We start from the raw sequence: 21487 nt of genomic DNA on the forward strand, positions 1-21487 counted from the left end.
TTGATAAACTGTATCATTCTTCAGAAATTTTTGACATATCGAAGATGGAAAATTTAGAATTTGAACATTTACTGACCCACGGGGACGGGGAGTCAGGTCTCAGAAAACGTTTTGGAAACACTTCCTTTAATGAGAATTTGTTTGCGACATCCGACAGAGGAGACATAAACAAAACTTGCGAGACACAAATAAAAAAAATTATAAAGACAAGAGAAAACTTTAAAAATGGGAGTAAGTATCGATAATTGGTTTATTGTTATTAATAAAGTAGAGGGTGGAAATTTACCGCTTTTTATACACAATAATCAGTGACGTTCGGTGGCTTAAACCATTGGGAAAGCAACTTGGAAATATGTTGCAGCAAGGTAGTAGGCACGAGGGGCGTAACCGTCGGGCGAAGCCCGAAGGCGTGTTGCCGAAGGCAACACTTCCAGTGGGGGGGTCTTGGGGGCCTCCCCCAGAAAATTTTGAAAAACACTTCCAATTTGGTGCGCTCTGAGAGCATTTCCAAAACAAAATCTCCGGACTTTCCCAGTCCGAGGATAAAGATTCAATCAAACTGGGACTAGTCTAGAATGTTGGCTGCTTTTTTAGACTGAGCACAAAAACTTATTGTCAATGTCATCTGTAAGCATTTACGACATGCATTGGACTAGTGCACTAGTAAAGAGCAAATAATTAGCCTATAAATTATGCTAGTCCATTCTTGAAGAACACAAGTATGTTTGCTCTGAACTTGTGATGTCAGTCTATTGACCCAAAGAATTTAAAAAACACTTGTGCTGTTTCAGTACTGGTTGGTTAATGTACCCTTTGGAATTGAATGTCTTATTGTAGAATCTATGTTTTTTTTTGGTAAGAGAACCAGCTTTATTTTCAGCGTACTCAGTAGCCTATAGTTACAAGCCCGAAAATCACTCATGCGTAGAAGCTGTATTCCTTTCGCCTGAAACTAAAAGCAGCCGCTATGAGATACGCATTGACGTCACTGGGAAAGCAACTTTAACCATAACACCAGATAACACATCTGATTGGCTAAGCAGCTGGTGTCGTTTTGCAAAACGATTGAGGATTGGATAAAACGAAGGCGTTTTTCAATGTAGGGTAAGCAATTTTGAAAGTTGATTTCCCTGGAGCTTCAGTGATGGTTTCTGACAAAAGCGTTTGCGTTAATTGGAATTTATAGGCAAGAAATGCGGTTTGGTGAGGACTTAGACTACTCACAAGCGTTACGAGTAATTCTAGTCACGAACACAGTAATTTTCAAGTTAAAATAGACTTGATAAAAATAATAAGAAGTTAAACCTAGAATTCAGTCATTATATTTTGCATAGTTTTCGCTCAGGTAAGCACTGCTTTCCTTGCTTTCCCTCACCGATCGTCACTGACAATAATCATATGCAGTAGACAGTGGCGTATTTAAAAAGTTTGTCAGGGGGAGGCCAAGACATTGTGTCAGTCAGCCACGTTGCGGCTGACTCGGCGGCTGGAGGCCAACAAGGGTCTGGAGGTAGTACACACGGGGTAGCCTCAACGGTAGTACACAGAAAGCTCAAATTTGGTGAAAATGGCCGTTAATTGGTTCAATTTTTTCTACTTGGGTTAAAATTAGACTTGTTTGACCCTTTAAATAGGGAGGTAGCCTATACCAAAATGTCATAACTTATAATGCGTCAGAATGGGGGAAGGGGTTAGCTGGGACCGTCAGATAGGGGGGAGGGATCTAAAACCAAGAGTGAATCCGCAGAAGTGCAGCACCACAGCCAGGGGCGCCGGAAGCGCCGGAAGCGGATTGAGGGCAGGGGGGGCGGATGCCCCCCTGCCCTCAATTTTTCTGCAGATGGAAGGGCAGGGGGGCAATGGTGCCCTTTTAAAGTCATGTAAGCTACTACACATTTTGCAATATAACAATTTGTGCTATTCCCTTTTAGCCTAATTATAACCTTTCATTTTTGCCTCAAAATAATATTTACGGCACAAAATTTTGCAACACAGTACAGGCCTCTTAAAACTAGTTTTTTTTTGGCAGCCATCGTGGCTTACCGGGAGCTCCTTCTCGGCGGCCAAATCTGCGTGCTTGGAGGCCAAAATACAAATAATAACGATAGCACAAGTAAATAGAATTAAACTTGCAACAATGCTAAAATGATCACTTAGCGTTGTTGAAGGCTGGGCCTGGGCGACGTCCTACAATAGAATCGTTACACCACGCAGTAACTGCTTTATCGGGATTGTAATCCAGTACTGCGGGACCATCTAACGACACTCGCACGAGTGTCTCCAATGTGGCTGATTTTAAAGAAGTTGGCCACTCCCCTAGAATTCTTTTTAGCAACGAAAAACAACGTTCGACATGTGTTGACGATGACCGCAAGGTAATAAAATAAGTATTTCAATGATGTGAAAGACATTACTAAAAAGAAGCATAATATTTTGCAAAATATGACCAAAAAATGTTTTCCCTCGGATGTCAACTAACTTAGTTCTCCTTTTTAACAACGATTCAATGTCCGACAACATCGAATCGACATAAAAACGACAATATTACCAGCCGATGTAAATTAGCACTTCGGATTAAGACTTTGTTAAAATAAACGTCGGGAATTACAAACAAGACTTACAGCGCTGGTGATCGCAGATGGATATATTCCATCAATAACAAATCTTCCCGCACAATGCAACAGTGGCGATTATGACGCGCTGACCTAATTTTGCGTCACTCTTTGATACTACATATTTTCGACAGTTAATCCACGATCCTTCTATTGCGAAATTTAATAATTGGCTATAAGAGACCGGCGACCAAACTTGGCCGATTGAGGAGGTAGCACCGGCGGTCATTCAAGCACTAAGCGGCCATGGCCGCAGGCTGCTTTAAGGCTTGACAGTAGGTTACAACTTACATCATTATAACATTGCATGATGCCCTTCTTTGTATACCGGACACTTGTAGGCTATCATTACTCAATACATAGTGAGCTGATAGATTAGCATTATCGCTATATCTTATCCTGAAACTTGAAAAAAAATTGGCCTTTTAGTAAACAAAAGTGCCCTTTTTTCGTAATCTTGCCCCCCCCCAGTCAAAAATCGTTCCGGTGCCCCTGACCACAGCACCATTAGACGAGCCGCCACTGTAGGTGTTACTGCCAAATTTCTTATTTAAGCCCTCTGCATTCATTTGTGACTCGTTTGTTAATATTTGGCTTTTATCTCTTTGTAAGTCTACTGTACTAAAAAAGCCACCTGTTTTTGTTTCTTTTTTATAATGTTTGGCCTCTGTCGCATTTGTGTTTGCACCTGTGGTTTGTTTTCGTTAAATCAATAACTTATTACTTATTAGTCAACGATATAACGTCAGTTTTCATTGAATTATACAACCATTATGAGTTATGACCTATTCATTTTTCTATAATTGCCAATCCTTGAGAAAGGGAATTCGTAAATTGTACTGTAAATCGTTTTGTTTCATTCTAAAAATTGCTTTTCTCTGGACGGTCGCAAATTAAGAAATCTCAAAGTTACCCGTGTTTAAAAGATTGTCTAAAAACGCACAATAAGAACACGTGAAACTCAATTAAAACTCATGTGTTGTGTTGTTGGTAGCAATCTAGACAGTTCAAAGAGAGCAAAGGTCAACAACGACAAACAAAATACGTCACTGTAACGTCGCAATCAAATAGACAAAGCGGACGTTACATTCAGTTTTTAGACAAATCAAGAAAGTCGTCGTTGTTGACAGTGAGCGAAGTTGAATGTCAAGAAAATGGCAACAAATTCTGTAAAGGAGAAAGACGTGGCAAATAAATCAAATGCCAAAGAATCAACAAATCCAGAACCCCAAACATCAAAGGTGACAACAAGATCACAATCAAAAATGCTCCACCAAGCAACAAATGGCAGTCTGCACCCAAGCGATAGCGCCAGCAAAGATTCTAGCAAAAGCCGCTCCTCAACAATGAGCGCTAAAGTTAAGAAGGCGGTAATATTAGCTCGACTGGAATCACAAAAAAAACTATGCGAGTTGGAACAAGAGCAAGCGAAAGCAAGGGCAGAATTTGAAACAATGGTCCTAAAACAAAGTCAGCTACGTGAAGAACAAGAAAGAAAATTCCTGCAACAAATCCAGGAAGCTAAACTAAAGGCAGAGCTCCAAGAGACGGTTGCCCAACTTTCAGAAGAAGATGGTGGTGAGCGCAATAAAATGTGTAAAGACAATGTTGATATAAACGGACAATTTCAATCGAATTTAGCAACTAATGTAAACAATAATGCTGTGTCTCCTATGTTATCCCATTTAACGTTGAGTGATGTAGAAACCAGCAGGTCTAACATCTACAAACCTATTGTTGTTTCAAACAAAATTAATCCTGCACAAGCAGTAGCAAATAGACAGTTTGTGAGACATGAGCCGAGTACGTCGCACGCCCAGGCCCCTGTACTAAATCAAATAAACAATAATCAATCAGTAAACTCGAAACAAATTCCAAATATTACTATCAACCCGTCCCCACTGTTGTCTGTAGAACTAGGGCCGGATTTAGCTGATGGGGGGCCCGGGGCACTTTTACATCGGGGGGCCCCCGTGCAAAAATTTTTTTGCGCCTACGGCGCAAAAACCCATCTCTACGTCTACAGTAGCATCAGTCCAGTACTGCACAGCATTTTGCAGAAACTTTAAAGGCCAAAAGGGAAAAAAAATAACACAAAATCACATTTTAACCACATAGGGGGGCCCTTCAAAAGTCGGGGGGCCCGGGGCAACTGCCCCCTCTGCCCCCCCTAAATCCGGGCCTGTGTAGAACCCCCAATCTTTGATGGAAATTCTGCTTAATACTGTGGTTTTATAGACGCATTTGATACGTTAATTGATTGTAATTTCACAGAGCCTAAACGTAAACTTTTTTATCTGTTGCAATACACCAAAGGCTCTGCGCACACTTTAGTAAAAGGGTGTCAATACATGCTTCCCCACGAAGGTTACACAAAAGCAAGAGCTTTGCTACAACAAACCTTCGGTCAGAAATTTCAAATAGCTCGCGCATGTGTTGATTCCGTCATAAACGGGCCATCTCTTCAAAATTCTAACAAGGATTCTCTAATCAAGTTCTCTTCGGAACTTACTTCCTGCATATGTACTTTGTCTGGCATGAATTACTTACAGAAAATGGACAACATGGATACCATAACAAAAATAATAAGACGCTTGCCAAGTGGCTGGTATTCTGGCTGGTTACGCGAAGTTGACGTAATTTTGCATGAAAGAAATCAAGAAATAAGCCTTTCAGATCTCTCACGATACGTCTCGCGCAAAACGAGAGAAACGACCAACTTGGCATGCGATATTCTAAAATCTACTAAAAAACAATTCGATGATTCCAACTCCAAACGTAGGAGCAGCGTAACCTTTGCAACGCAAATAAAATCGTCGAACCATGAAAGGACATGCCATCTGTGCAGAGATAAACATTTTCTCAATCAATGCAAACAATTTCGAATGATGAATAATTGAATATTGACCAAAGGCTTAACCCTATTATCCCTAGGTTCTGAGTTCCACCGAATCCCCAGGTGGTGCTGATTCAGCACCCAGTTTAAGCGCTTATAACTCTTTTATTACGAGTCTCATCATTACCATCTTTTGACAACAGATAGAAAATTTATCTGGGGTTATGAAAATTGTAAAATTATCATTCAATTGCTTAAAATACTCTTGATTCAAAGCAATGCATAAGCAGTACTTTTTTTACCACATTTAAAATAAAGAAACACTGCAATCAAGAAAAAATGTTCGTTTTTTCCCACTCTTTGACGTCATCACGGTTTGCGGTTTCCATTCTCTCGAGAGACTGAAGGCTGACAATGATTTTAAGATTTTTTCTGTCTGCGGTTTTTCTTGCCGACGTATTTGTCAGCGCTCAATGTAGCTGTTGATTTTAGGATTTTAACGTCCGAAGACGTTAGTCTGATTTTGAATAACGCAATAGTAGAATTGCTTTTCTTGAAAAGGTTTCACTGTTGTCTTTCAGGATAGTCAGAAACAATTCAAGCTGTTTCGTCTATAGCCTATGGTTCACACAATTTTGTACTGTTGAGAAGTACCTTGTTCTGTGCGAGTCAAACGAATCTTCACGACACTCTGGACACTTTTTTTTTATAAAAACGTCTTGCAGTTTGTTCCACTCACCAGAATGAAAATATTTGTTTTTGATTTATTCTATGGTGTTGTCAAGTTTTGTTTAACTTAGTAAAAGAAACTGTACTGAGTAGGACCGTTTGTCACAAAGTAGATTGTAATAGCAAAAAACAGTTGAATTTTTTGCAGCATCACAGAAGTTAAAAAAATGCACGAATAAACCTCAAATAAGTTTTGAAGTCCATGCCGACTTGCCTAGCACTACCCGGCAAGAAAAATTTGTGCATTTTGCATTGATTCAATGTCTGTAGACTTTTTTCTCAGTACTAAAAATACATCGTTTTAGTAGCTGGGTAAATCCTCATAAAAACCGCAACGTCACTGCAACTACATCGATTTCATAGTCCAGCCACAATTATTTATTCAATCAAAAATAAGATCAGAGAATTATTAAATTTTGTGTTGCAATGCAGCACAAGCAGTTTATAATATTGTGCATTTAAAATTTTCTATTGTATGCCTGTTTTATTTTGCATTGCAACAAATTGCCCAATGACGACTAAATAAAATCCTGCTTGAGACTCGAGGCAGATTGAACATAGCGACTTTGGAAGGAAAATACATTTTGAAGCCAAAGCGAGCTGGGCTTAGCGATCAACATTTTGAAATGCTGTTGTTTCTGAAAGGAAATTGATGTTGTGCTTCTTCGCTCATTTTAGATACCGGTATAAAAGTATTGACACGGCCTTCTGCTTATAAGTACGGAGTGTCCTTGGCATGTCGTTTTTTCAATTTTTTATTTTTTTATTTTTGGTAGGCGTACGTTTTGGGCTTGGATTATGGATTTTTAGAAGCATTATAATATGTGGAGAGCTAGCAGAGTGGTCGCTGTTTTGTAGTTAGGCAACAGCTACGAACAAAGTATCGTCTTGCCCTTTATCATGTATTTTTCAACTTGTACTTCATGCAAAGAAGAGTAGTTGTACGTCAGTACACATCCATTTCTTTGAAAAGTAACTGTAACAAGTTACTTTTAACAAAACGGTAACTGTAACTGAAACTAGTTACTTTTTGAGCGAAGTAACTGTAACTCAATCACTTTGAAAGTAACCAGTGCCCACAACTGGAAGTTAGGCTTCGCTCTAAAAGCCACTCGGCTGACGTCACCTATGTATACACTCATACAGTCTATTTTCTAAAGTATAGCGTAGTTGTCTAAATCTTTAGAAAGTTAAAGGCATAAAAGATGTTAGAAATTGTTGCCCACATTCGATAAATGGATTCATAATTATCAAAATAACTTATAAAATGAGACCCTGATTGTGACTTAAAAAAATATATATATTTACATGAACATGAAAGACCAGCCACCAAATTAATCCTTTTTAGCTTTGGTTCAACGTCTGCAAATGTCTGTCTGGGCGATGCTTAGGAAAAAGAGGGTAGCTTCATTCCTAAATCCTAATGGATATAGGCGTCAGCCCTCCTCGATTTACAAGAAGGTATCAACGCTCACTTCAAATGCTTCCTTCTCAGCACTTATGTAAAAGTTGGCGCCTTTTCGTTGACATTAATGTTTAATCAGTGGAAGAAAGGTTTAAAAATATTGACAAAGGTTTAAAAATATTTGGAAGATTTTACTGTGATGGATTTTATAGCCGGTGCATTATGACGGCAACAAATTATGATTTTCTTTGAGTTACGTAACCTAAAGCAGATGATCGATGCAAAAAAATAATAATAACAAGCACGTACACAGCAAAGAGTGATCAATGTTCTGATCTAATACTTCGAAAACCGTACGTTATTAGAGTAAATGCTCGTTTTTTTTCTAGGTATGGCAGAGCGAACAAATTCGCTCTCATAACGTTGATTCATTGTCTACAAACGCAAACAAAAGAAATTGCGGACTTGGTAGATTGACCGAATCAGCATTTGCGTTGAAACGATGAAACTCTCACCAAACACTTTCATGAAAAATTGAGATCTGTCCAGAAAATGTGGATAGCCTACATTTTGCAAGTGGCATTTGAACATTTAGGCGACTGGAGAAAATTCAAGTTTGCAGTGATATGACGTTTTTGAATGAAAGCTCTTTGTATTGTCATCGCCACTTTCCAGTTTTGAAGGTAAAATAGATAAATATGTACAGTTTTGTTGTTAGAAAAGGAATTCATAGATTGCGTTTGAAGATCAAGGAATTGTGAGGTTATAAGTTACAACTGCTATGAATCACACAGCAAACAAAAAGATTTTTTATTTAGCAAATTGATTAAAGATCAGCGTTGCGTTCAAACGATGAAATTAGTAGCAAGTGTTTTGATAAAAAAATTGAAATCTACCAAGAAAATTTACTTCGGTTTTTCACGCCGCTTCTAAACATTTCCTGGGGATGTTACATTTACTGCAGCAATATGATGTTATTGGATGAAAGGTTTGTGTATGAAGTAAAATCCTGCGTCAGCACAAATCTTTGATTGACAACGCTAAAGCAGAAACCACCAACCAGAAAATGAGTCATACATTTTTGCGGTTTTGTTTTCAGACAGTTCTCGGCCAGCGCGACGCTCCATATGAGCAATAAAGAAACACACAGTCTTCTCCGAAAAGAGCAATTTAGCAAAATTTCACCAATTGCATTTCAAAATGCATATGTTTGCATGAAAAGTATAAGACATTGGAGGCCCAAATTTACACACAATAAAATTCGATGATATTTAGGAAAAGTCAAAAAAATCTGGATGCATGGAGCCAGTGGTTAAGCCGCGACAGCACATTTGAAGTGCTTGGTGCTGATTCAGCACCACCTGGGCAATATAGGGTTAAATTTGTAATCGACAACAAACTCTGCAAGTGCTGTTTAAATGCTGGTCACTGGGCATATCAATGTAAAAGGAAGGACCCTTGCATAAAACCAGGATGCACTGAACGCCACACTACTCTTTTGCATCCCCCAGATGCAACACAAATCACCACAAATATCACACCTAAAGACACAACAACTCAAAAAATTAATATCAATCAACTTACACAAGCAATACGCAATGGGCTTGTCAACACACGAACAAATTCTCGCAGTCTGCTTCCCATAATCCCAGTAAAGGTTCGCCTGCAAGGAAGTAATCAAACTATCACTACACAAGCGTTTTTGGACAGTGGAAGTACAACATCTTTCATAACAAATGATTTGATAGAAAAGTTACAAATTGCCGACTGTCAAGAAACTAATATTTGTACCATCACGCTAAACAACACTGGCAAAACGTAACAAGGTAAAAGTGGTTACAAATGTCGAAATGTCAGATTTTGACGAAAACAAATACATTTCTCTAAGCTCTATTTACTCCACTTTTCAAATTCCTGTTTCAAATACAGATATTCCTACTCTAGAAGACACTAAACACTTTCCAGAATTTGCAAACATCCCGATTCCCGATGTTGACGCAGAGGTAGGACTCCTTATTGGCAATGACAATCCGTACGTTCTCCAACCACAAGAAGTAATCCAAGCAAAAGGTGGCTATTATGCCATCAAAACGGCCGTTGGTTGGCTAGTGAATTGTCCTAACAGCAAACAGGATCAAAATAAAACTAAAAATTTCTTTACCATAACTTCTATCCATCCAATGTACGACATGTGCTTTGACGCTGTTGACTCGATTGTTAACTGTAAACCCGAATTATCTGTTCAACAAGCTCAATTCATGAAATCTGTTAACTCTAGTATCAAACTTTTAGAAGACTCGCACTACCAAATCGACTTGCCCGTTCGAAATCCGGACCTAAAATTACCCTTTAACAAATCTCAAGCTCCCCAAAGAATTAATTGCTTGAAACAAAAGTTTGAAAGGGACGCTAATTTTTACATGGACTATAAAAGGTCTGTTGATGACATGATCATGAATCAATACGCCGAAAACGTTACCGATGTCCCTGGAATACATGGAAAAACTTGGTATATTCCACATCATGGTGTATATCATCCAGAAAAACCTGAGAAACTCAGAGTAGTATTTGATTGCTCTGCCAAATACAAAGGTATCTGTCTCAATGATACTCTATTACAAGGCCCAGACATCACAAATAACTTGGTCGGCGTTCTTCTTCGTTTCCGCCGTGAAACAATTGCTATTCAAGGAGACATACAGTTTATGTTTCATCAAGTAAAGGTTCCTCAACAAGACCGTGATCAATTCCGATTCTTATGGTAGAAAGATGGGAATCTAGAAGCGCCTCTACAAGAATACCGAATGAACGTGTATATACAGTCAACCCCGCTTAATCGGCCCACGTTTAATAGGACCACCCGCTTATTCGGACCATTTTGCACTGGTCCCGAATCCAAATCCATTTTTCTGTACAATTTTCCCGCTTAAACGGACCACCACCCCGCTTAAACGGACCACCCTCCGCCCTAAAATAGGCCTTTATGGTTAACGTTTTTTACTTTTTGTACGTTCTCGCTAAGCCATTTTAAAGTGAAGTAGGCTACAGATAAACAAACGCTTGTTGTCACGTCATAAGGTCAATTGTCATCTAATCAGAATTGCAGTGATTGTGATGCAGCACCGAATACTGTACTGTACAGAAGAATGAATGAATGCTTTTAGTGCTTGAATAAAAATGGCAGCAATAACTCGCGTAGATCGAACACTTAAAGAAAAAATAGAGATTCTCAACAAAATCAAAAACCAGCCTTCGGGAACGTCAGAGAGGAAGTTAGCCGAGATTGTTGGCCTACCAAAGTCAACATTAAGAAGACTACTGTACAGTACTGTATTTTGTTTTGATTGTTGATGGTGTTTTGGTTGTGTTTATACCGTAGCCGCAATTGTAAAATGCTTAAACTATTTTCAAAAACGATGAAAAAAATAACGAAATTCGTTCTCCCCGTTTAATGGGACCACCCGCTTAATCGGACCAATTTGGCTTGGTCCCGATGTGGTCCGATTAACCGGGGTTGACTGTATTTGGCATTGTCTGCTCCCCAAGTTGTGCAAACTTTGCTTTAAAACGCACAGCGGAGGACAACTCATCTCTTTTCAGTGCAACTACTGTAGATACAGTAAAAGAGTCTTTCTACGTAGACGATTGCTTGGCTTCAACAGCAAATGTTTCAGAAGCAGTTCAATTGGTAAGGGAACTTCGTGAGCTACTGGCCAAGGGTGGCTTTCGCATTTTAAAATGGATAAGCAATGACCGAGAAGTGATCCAATCAATTCCAAAGTCAGAGCGCTGCAAGTCAATTATGGATATGGATCTCTCTCGAGATGACCTACCTGCTGAAAGAGCTCTTGGACTTTATTGGAACGTGGAAAACGATACCATACGCTTCAAAATAAAGAAAAAGTCTAAACCAGCTTCACGTCGAGGCATTCTTTCAGTAGGCCTAATCAATTGTAGGCTATATACGACCCCCTTGGTCTTGGTGCTGCTGTTGTACAACCACTGAAGGTGCTTTCTCAAAAGCTCTGTAAACTGAAATTAGATTGGGATGAGCCTATTCCACAACCAGAGTTAACCACATGGACAAAATGGCTAGAACTTCAGCCAATGCTCGAATCATTTAACGTTCCAAGGTGTTATAAGCCTTTACATTTTGGTGCTGTCGAAGACGCCCAAGTTCACCATTTCTCAGATGCATCGGAAGAAGCCTATGGGGCTGCCTCTTACCTCAGGCTAGTCGACACAACAAACAGTATTCACTGTTGCCTATTATTGGGAAAAACGATTCCTCGATTGGAGTTATCAGCTGCTACAATCTCAATTAGCTCTGAAAAAATACTACAAAGAGAGTTAAAGGCATCTTATCTTAATAAAGAGTCAATTTTTTGGACCGACAGCACAACTGTCTTGCGCTATCTCAACAACTCAAACAAAGCGTTTCATACCTTCGTCTCAAATCGAGTTCAACAGATTAAAGATGCTTCAACAATTTTCCAATGGAGATACGTTCCCACTAAATGTAATCCTGCTGATCATGCTTCAAGGGGTCTTTCAATTCCAAACTTTCTTCAATGCAATCAATGGAAAGACGGCCCTGAATTTCTATGGAAACCACAATCTCAATGGCCTAAGCAACCAGAATTTCTCGAAGTCGTGGACAATGACCCAGAAATTACACAACCAAAGCAAACGTGTTTTGCAACCCAAAGCGAATCCCACTTTCTGGAAGATCTTTTGGGTAAGTATTCTTCTTGGTACAAGCTGAAAAGAATCGTTGCTTGGCTTTTCCGTTGTAAGCATAAATAGACAAAATGCTCTAGCACATAATCTTTGCTTGTCTATAGATGAGCTCACAAAGGCGCAAAACTTTATTTTTACCTTTGTTCAGTCAAAACACTTTGCCAACGAAATCAGCCAACTGAAAGCACAAAAGCCATTAAACAACTGCAGTAGCTTAATAAAATTCGACCCTTTCTTAGAAAACAATTTACTAAGAATTGGTGGCCGCATCAAAGCTGCACCTCTCAAACACGATGCAAAACATCAAATTATCCTTCCAAACCGCTCCCAAATAGTTCCTCTCATCATTCAAGAAATTCACGACACATTTGGTCACACTGGCAGGGAACACGTCCTGTCTGCCCTGCGCGAAAATCTATGGATTATAAAAGCCAATTCAGCAGTCCGTAAGGTTTTATCCGCAAAAGAAGCGGAAAACTCATGGCTGATCTTCCTAAAAACAGATTGACACCAGACAAACCTCCATTCACCTACATTGGTGTAGACTATTTTGGCCCATTTATTATTAAAAAGGGTAGAAAAGAACATAAAAGATACGGTGTCATTTTTACTTGCCTTGTAATAAGAACCGTACACATTGAAATCGCAAACTCTCTTGACACTTCATCTTTTATACTCGCTCTACGACGATTCATCGCAAGAAGAGGGCAAGTAGAAGAAATTAGATCTGACAATGGTTCAAACTTTGCTGGCGGTGAACGAGAAATGAGAGAAGCCATCAAATCATGGAACAACAGTCAAATCGAAGATGCTTTAACACAAAAAAGCATCAAGTGGATCTTTAACTCTCCAAGTGCATCCCATCATGGAGGTGTGTGGGAAAGAAAAATCAGATCCATTAGGAAAATCTTATCAGCTATCTGTAAAGGCCAAACTTTAACAGATGAAACGCTGACTAGTGACTACCTTCGTGTGTGAAGTAGAAAACATTATTAACAGTCGCCCACTTACAAAATCGTCAGACGATCCTAATGACATGGAGGCTCTCACACCGAACCATTTGCTTCTTCTAAAACAGCAAATAAACCTTCCTCCAGGCTCATTCACAAACAAAAAAGAGCTTTACTCTCGAAAACGCTAGAGACAAGTCCAATACATGGCCGACGTCTTTTGGACACGGTGGGTAAAAGAGTACTTACCTTTGCTCCAGCAAAAACAAAGGTGGACCAAAAAATTTCCTAATATGGCTGTGGGGGACATAGTTTTAATCGCAGATAACACACCCCGAAACAATTGGCTCATGGGTCGCGTAATTCAAACGCTTCCCGACAAAAATGGCATTGTCCGTAGCGTTAGCGTTCAAACTAAACAGTCCTTGATTGTCAGACCAATTCAAAAGTTATGCTTGATCGTTCCTGCAAAACCAATGTAAATTTGTGCTGATTCTGTTTTCTCATGTCGTTTATACCTGTGTATTTGAACAAATGTACGAGGCCTTAAAGGGGAGGGAATGTTACTGCCAAATTTCTTATTTAAGCCCTCTGCATTCATTTGTGACTCGTTTGTTAATATTTGGCTTTTATCTCTTTGTAAGTCTACTGTACTAAAAAAGCCACCTGTTTTTGTTTCTCTTTTATAATGTTTGGCCTCTGTCGCATTTGTGTTTGCACCTGTGGTTTGTTTTCGTTAAATCAATAACTTATTACTTATTAGTCAACGATATAACGTCAGTTTTCATTGAATTATACAACCATTATGACCTATTCGTTTTTCTATAATTGCCAATCCTTGAGAAAGGGAATTCGTAAATTGTACTGTAAATCGTTTTGTTTCATTCTAAAAATTGCTTTTCTCTGGACGGTTGCAAATTAAGAAATCCCAAAGTTACCTGTGTTTAAAAGCTTGTCTAAAAACGCAATAACACGTGAAACTCAATTAAAACTCATGTGTTGTGTTGTTGGTAGCAATCTAGACAGTTCAAAGAGAGCAAAGGTCAACAACGACAAACAAAATACGTCACTGTAACGTCGCAATCAAATAGACAAAGCGGACGTTACAGTAGGCTATGCAGTGTATACTAGTGATTGCTTGCTTAATTAAATATTTTTAACTTAGGCCTACAGTAATCAAGATTTAACTAGAAGTTGATTTGGAAACTCAGAATATTATTGACAAATTACATTGCAAAAAGTATAGCCTACCCCCCCGCACTAGGATGAATCATCCAAGCAATTTTATCTTGCTCTACAACTCCTTTTTTTTTTTTTTTTGCAAAATTTGCATTTTTATAATTTTTTTTACCTGATTATTAGGGTGGGGCCATGCATCACCCTTTATCCTCCCCCTAAATACGCTACTGGCAGTAGACAGGGCAGGAGGGTCTACAATTCTACAGTAGATCTCTAGGAGGTACTTTTTGGCCCGGAAACGTGACAAACCAACGCGTATTCGTTGGATAACTTATAGCCTAATTCGTTTTTCTTGGAAGTGTCTTGATTTGGATCCCGAGGTTCTCGTTGGTAGCGGGCCTAAAATATCCTCTCAACGGCCCTGATCATATAATTATTGTGTATGTCGTCTCCGAGCCAAAGGATGGCTGTTAATTGTTTCCATAAAGCACGCGATCTTCAGCTCTTTTTTTTTTGTTTCGCCGATACGCCACACCCACAATGTAAATTAGCCTATGCTCCTGATGATGGTGATAAAATAGTAGCCTACATTCAGTCACACTTTTGCTCATAAGTGTAAAAAAGGATATTTTTAGGCTTCGAAAGAATTCTTGCGCGAATTTTGTAAAAATTTAATGATTCACCTTCTAAAACTTTCCTATTGCTACCTATAGCCTTGTGTAATAGGCCTATACGATTATACAGTAGCCTAAGCCTAGCCTAAATTGTCAACTACTTTGCCACAGAGAGCCGAGATTTCAAAGCAACCAGATAGGCTAAGCTTACCGGTAGCTTTACAAATTTCAAGATAGGCTAATAATTTGCTTTCATGCTGCAATTGTCTGTTCAAGGGCTGGAAGAATTGTAGGCTAAATCTTATTAATGATTGAAAATCTTATTGATATTACAGACTTGTCTTCTCGTGATGCTGAATCAAGTCCAGTGACATTGAACGAATTTGATAATTTATTTGAAGAACTCCCTAAAAAAATCTGGTACAACACATTACTCAAGAAAATAAGGAGCTTATTTAGTATAGAGGCCGCTAGAGGAAGAAAGAACGCTTTTTATCGCATTCATCCCGCTACAGCTAGAAAGTATCACGATGAAATGATGGAAGAATTTCAAAATAAAAGACAAACGTTTAGAACAAACCGAAAATTTCCAACCGCTAGACGGAGCAAAACCACAATAAACAACCATGAAAGTGACGAAAACTCAGATTCATCCACAACTTATACCGCGTCTTCTGACAGTGATTTAGAATTAGGAGGTCCATGTAACGAAGTAAAAGAAATGACAATGGAGAAGGTTTTTCTTGTGGTATGCGGGATTTTTGTTCTTGTTGGCTATCCCATTGCATTGTATCTTGCCTTTAGCAAATAAAACTGTTGTAGTGTGTTGCTGTCAGGTTTCATTAATGGGCTACAGATATAAAATAATAGACCTACGTTTACACAACCACAAAAAATATTCGCTTATCAAATGCCGCAAAACAGTCGATTCTTTTTAAATCACAGATTAGATGTTGCCATTGTTTATAATGTAAGATAGGTTATAATAATTGGACCCCTCCGGCCCTCCATATGCAATGAGCTATGTACTGTATAGGCCTATAGCCTTCTGCCATTTAGCAGGTGACAACTCTTCTATGCAGTCGATTTATTTAATTTTAGGCCATATCAAACGCTACACGGATAAGATTTGAAAATGAACAGTCACAGAAAACTGATCTTTTTGTTTTGCTCAAATGACGTATCGCACAACAGCCCAGACAACAACTTCATCTGGTCCAAATTTTTACAAGATTGAGTACGGGTCTGGACAAGATGAAGTGGCTATCTGGGAACTTAAATACTAACGTTTTGCTAAATACTGGTTGAAAATCATGCACTTGCGTAAAATTTCAGCTTAATGAATGTTGATGAGTCATATTAACCAGGTGCAACGAAGACACACAGCAACAGCCTAAATTGTCGCTTCTACCCTTTTCTAGACCTCTGCCAAGCTTGGCTCATATTGTTTTTTGTTGTGATGGCCAGAAATAAAAACAAACTCAACTTTCAAAAGAACTGTCTGGAAGCAAATGACAGAAAAACATTAAAAACGTCGAATGTCTGGCAGTGCAAAAACAAAAAGCAATAGAAAATTTTAAAGTAAAACAAAAAAGGCCAACTTGTAAAAATTAAAAAGCGATAAAGATTTGTCTTCAATTCTGTATCCACGACTCCAAATCCGCACTGTTTTGTACAACGATCCCTGATGTTGAATCTGGACCACCACAGAAGTCTTCAGTGGGTTTATCATGAGGTAAAGAGCTCTCAGATTGCATGTCGAAGTCGTGATCGTCAGATACAAAGCATGGAGTTTTCGATTCGGTATCGGTAGATTCATCCGCTGCATTTTCACAATGCATGACTGTGTGTGAGGAAGCTGTTTCTAATTCTCGCTCATATTCTTGTTTCAAACTATAAAGCAACGATCCCGTTATAAATAGCAATATAGCATCCTGTGGTGTAATGGCCTACTTTAGCTTAGCGCCTTAGCCTATGTATAATCTCATATTTTTAAAACCAAACATAAAGCATATTAAGCGCTTTAATTTGCTAAAATTGATTACATTTTAGCACAGCCAACAAATATGTAACTTCAGTCAATGAAAACCCAAAATAATAGCAGAACTCCATCTCACTTCATCCAGCCACTGATAAACTGTAGTTAGCCTACATATAAAAAGTTGTTCTTATTAAGAATTGAGTAGAAACAATGCTAAAAATTCGAAATAAAGTGAAAAGTTAGTGATGAAAAAGGTTGAACCTTTTTATATACTCTCTCAAAGTGGCATCGTCCAAGCGTGAGCTCCTTGCAACTTGTAACAGCTTAGTGGAAAACCTGAAGTGCACAGACTACTATTAACTTACAACCAGACAAACTAAAAGCAGGATTAAAATACAGAACTGAAAGATGACCGATGTCATAGGGCTAAGCCATAGCGATCTATATACAATATTATACATAGGCCGACAACGTGCGTAACTGGAGGCTTGACTGAAGACCGATGTAATTTCGATTTTGAACTTTAAGCTAACTTTGCTATATATCTTTTTGAAACGATAGTTTTGAAAATCTAAATTGCCAAAATGTAATCACTGAATTTCAAATCACTGCAAAAATCTTAATTTTACTTTTAAAAAATGATAAATCGTTTTCAATTACCAGTGTTGCCAGACGCTTTCGGGATTTCAACCACAAGTGTCAGAATCTACTCATATTTGAATGGCAACGATAGCACAAAAGTAATTCAAAATCAGACATAATATAAGTTACACAAAGACTGTATTTATTAACTCATACTAAAACTATCAACTTATACAGGCGATTTTGGCTACTCACGGATCGGCCTTTAGTCAAATTTTCAGCTGCACGCTGTCATGGCTGTGTGTAAAGGACGCCATGGGCTAAGTTAAGGAACAACTACTAAAGAAAAATACTTCGAAGACTGAACAGATGATAAAATTAAGAATTATTTTAATGATAAACTAACAGGCGTTGAACATGGCTGTAAATTTACTCTTGAAATACCAATCACAAAAGTTGAGCATAAACAGAGCGACTCAACATTATTAAGTTATGTAACAACTCAAACGTTAACCAAAACGTGACAGGATATGTAACGATATGTAAGTTCGAGGTTTTCCTGTGCCTTCTCAGTTCTACATTGTTATGAAATTTTTTTTTCCCAATCCTGATCTAAATTAACCGCAGACAACTTTAATACGTAGCCTATGGCCTCAAGGCTTATCACACACCCAACTTCCCAGCTAGATTTATGCCTTTTTACAAAGATACAACGTCTGCGAAAAATCACAGGATCTCTATTGCAGCTAATCGGTCGTTTTTTGCATTGATCCAATGTCTATAAAAACTCAACATCAAAACAATCCTTTTTACATTGTTTCAACGTCTACAGACGTGGAAATCAATGTAAAAACAGACTGATTATCTGGAAGTGTACTTGTAGGCAGCGTTGTCCTTCAGTTGCTGGGCTGTGGTGCGGCCATCTGTCGCTTGCTTTTCTTCCTTAATCTTTGCTACAATTTCTCGGGCTTTGGTTAGGACAGAAGGAGGAAAATTGAACATCTCCGCCAGCTGTAAACCTTAAAAGCATCGCAACTATGAGTATTGTTGCTTGTCAAAACGGTTAAACGCAAAAGACCAAACTAAATTCATCTATCTCAACATATGTGAGTCGCTTTGTAACGCTTCAATCAATACACTTCACCGTAGATTTAAATTGATCATCCTTTGCCGCTGTTGGTACAAATACAACCCACTGGTCGTAAGTAGCATCGCTTATTATTGTTAAGTTTCGAATAATAAATCAACTGTTTTAAAAACCAATTTTATTAAAAATGTGTCGGAAATTGCTAATTGTTGCAATAAGGATTAAAGCTTTCTCAAAGAAGCTTTCTCAGTCCGAGGATAAAGATTCTCACAATCAATTATTTTAAACTAGCCCTGGAGTTGTAAGAAGGACTTTGGTTTTGTTGCAATCGGTTGCTAAATAATTGCGGAATCAAATACTTTTGACCCAACTTTGCAGCAGTTTCAAACTATTAAAACATATCTGGCAACACTGCAAACATTATTATTAAAACAAATTTTCCAACTTAAAAATTGTTTCGACAAGAGACATATTCGGGTACCTGGTCTCAAAACAATGTTGCCATATGAGATTTAAACAAGCTATTTCAATAAAACATGAAAACAGCATGAACTGTGAAGCTGAAACAGCTAGTTAGGCTACCTTGCCTCTGTAGCTACTTCTACCTGACGGAGAGGCTGTATTGAGGTAGCACAGCACCGCAGTTACTTTTATCTTCAAAGTTTATCGACAAAATGATATTTTTATACTATCTGTGATATTCACAAAAGCAATTAAATTTTAATTATGTTCTGACTGTCTTCTGTAACACACAGATGTTGCAACTGCACAAAAGAAAATAATAACTCTGACACTATCTGACCGTAATGCGATTCCTTTGTAAATCCACGCGATAGCACGTACGTAAACAGCACCTTCCTCAAGCTGCCCTGCCTGCTTACCACATGCTTGTTCTGGGAAAACAAAGCAAAGTGACTGAAGATTATCACACTTCAATGCAATAATTATTTTGTTAAACGCACTAATACAGAATTTGGCAAAAAATCCATACAAGTATTTGGACCAGTGGTGTGGTCAGAGGTTCCAAGCAATCTCAAAAAGTTATCTTTTTATGATTTCAAAAAACATAGCAAAGCATCAGCTTTGCAAAGTTATGATACTTGATAAGTGGGTCTTCATTTGGCCTAAGCTCTTACATTCAACAATGTCTATTGTCATGGTGTCCAGTGTCCACTGATTTTCATGATTACTATTTGTTGGAAAATCTCGCACACAATTTTATGAAGCTGACAATTAATTGTAAGCTACTAGTCGAAGTATTAGTCTTGTTTGTGTTTTCTTTTTTGATTGTAACTAATTTGGTTAAATTGTTGATTAGTTTCATAACTCAAATTATTCTTTCCAGGGTGGCAACTGACTAGTTGACCGTATGGTCGTTTCGTTGTCTCCCTATCAATAACAAAACCTCAACATTGTATGTATTATTGTTTTATGTCACTTTTGTGTTTTGTTTTTTGATAAATAAACGATTGATTGATTGATTGATTGACCTTCAAATGGAAAGGATTTGGTAGAAATCATGCAGAAGAGTTTAACTATCTTAGTGGTAAACAGAGAAACGTATTATGATCTACAATTCGTCATTCGTCGCTGAAGCACTGCGTGATGAGATGAGTATTTTAACAATTTACTCAGTAAGTTTTAAAGAACTGTTACGGGATGCGAAAAAACGACATAAACATTTTTAGTGTTATAAACCATGGATATTCTAACTTTTACAATGTAAAACATAACATCTTTCAAAAGGTATAGCCGTGGCCACGATAGTTAACCTGAAATTGGGGTTGTTCTTGTTAAATGGATAAAAAAAAGTCTATCTGGACAAAAATGGGTAATTGGGTGCAGTTTGTACCTCGAAATGATAATTCTCAACATTAGGATAGACCGATTCCATTCTGCACAGCTCCAAGAAGTGAGTGGCAAAGAACACGAAAGCCTACATGCACATGAAACGAAGAATTGTCAATCTGTAGTGGATGTTATGATGACGAAGCTCTAGGAGTTATGCAACTGAGAGTGCTGGATCCCAGACAGCAAATTAGTCGTTTTTTTCAGCAAATCAGACGACTGATTTGCTGTCTGGCATACTTACCATTGTATTTATTAGACTCACACGAAAGATCAAACATTTTTTACAGTAATTTCTACTCTATTCGTGCAGTTAAGTTGTATTCAGTTAGGTTAAAAATTCATTAAAAATCGTCCAGAAACAGCCTGTTTCAAGTAAAACTTGCAGAGAATTCATTTACATTTCAAAGGACTTACTTTCTGAGATAATAAAAATTCTGAAATGGCCCAGCACAGGCCCACCCCTTCCTCGGCCGAGGTTCCCCTGCCTAGTTCATCGATGATCACCAGACTGTTGTCGCTCACGTTTTGAAGGATGTAGTTTATCTGAGCCGCAAAAGTAGGGACAGTAGAATACCGGGACGACTCACTTTATTGATTTTTCTTGCTATGAGGACAGCTGGAGGGTCACTGCAAAATCCAAAAATTGGCAGAACTGCAAAGAGTTTTTTTGGCTTTTACGTAAATTCATTCTTACCGAATGAAATGCTATATTTTGCGCGAGGTTTAGGATGCTAGAACATCGGCAAAACCTTGCTATAGCAGTGTGAGGCTAACTGCCGTTACCACTGTAGCGTGAAATTAATCCATCGCTGCATTATTATGACTGGAATAGTATTAAATAGACATGATATCACATATTTCTATACATTCATTTTGGCAATACACACTTTGTACACATGCAGCCAGGTCCTATATGGAGCA

General features: G+C 38.3%; 2 protein-coding genes and 1 pseudogene across 6 annotated transcripts in view; 2 read left to right on the forward strand and 1 right to left on the reverse strand.

Moving 5' to 3' along the window:
* LOC145768763 (uncharacterized) lies at positions 1-15894 on the forward strand. Of its 3 annotated transcripts, none has more exons than XM_082580352.1 (2): positions 1-231; positions 15401-15894. In XM_082580352.1, the coding sequence occupies exons 1-2, from the start codon at positions 45-47 to the stop codon at positions 15874-15876; spliced, it is 663 nt and encodes a 220-aa protein (XP_082436478.1). In that variant the 5' UTR covers positions 1-44; the 3' UTR covers positions 15877-15894. The 3 variants fall into 3 exon arrangements, 2 of the variants coding, with proteins under 2 accessions (XP_082436478.1, XP_082436477.1); XM_082580351.1 differs by lacking the exon at positions 1-231 and adding an exon at positions 3863-4190; XR_014288975.1 differs by lacking the exon at positions 1-231 and adding an exon at positions 8167-8265 and having other exon boundaries at positions 15401-15528.
* Positions 4205-12388, forward strand: LOC145768222 (uncharacterized; annotated as a pseudogene).
* Positions 15861-21487, reverse strand: part of LOC145768762 (mutS protein homolog 4-like) — a 17502-nt gene continuing 11875 nt past the window's right edge. Inside the window, exons 17-22 of one of the 3 annotated variants that reach the window (XM_082580349.1) lie at positions 20981-21109; positions 20568-20651; positions 19518-19608; positions 18506-18647; positions 17308-17382; positions 15861-16958 (exon numbers count right to left, since the gene is read on the reverse strand). In XM_082580349.1, the coding sequence (XP_082436475.1) occupies positions 16700-16958; positions 17308-17382; positions 18506-18647; positions 19518-19608; positions 20568-20651; positions 20981-21109 (780 nt within the window). In that variant the 3' untranslated portion in view covers positions 15861-16699. Of the gene's footprint in view, positions 16959-17307; positions 17383-18505; positions 18648-19517; positions 19609-20567; positions 20652-20980; positions 21110-21487 lie in introns of those variants that run through there. The other 2 variants (XM_082580350.1, XR_014288974.1) reach the window with 2 other exon arrangements.

Source organism: Aplidium turbinatum, chromosome 4, assembly GCF_918807975.1.
Source record: "Aplidium turbinatum chromosome 4, kaAplTurb1.1, whole genome shotgun sequence".
Classification (NCBI taxonomy): domain Eukaryota; kingdom Metazoa; phylum Chordata; class Ascidiacea; order Aplousobranchia; family Polyclinidae; genus Aplidium; species Aplidium turbinatum.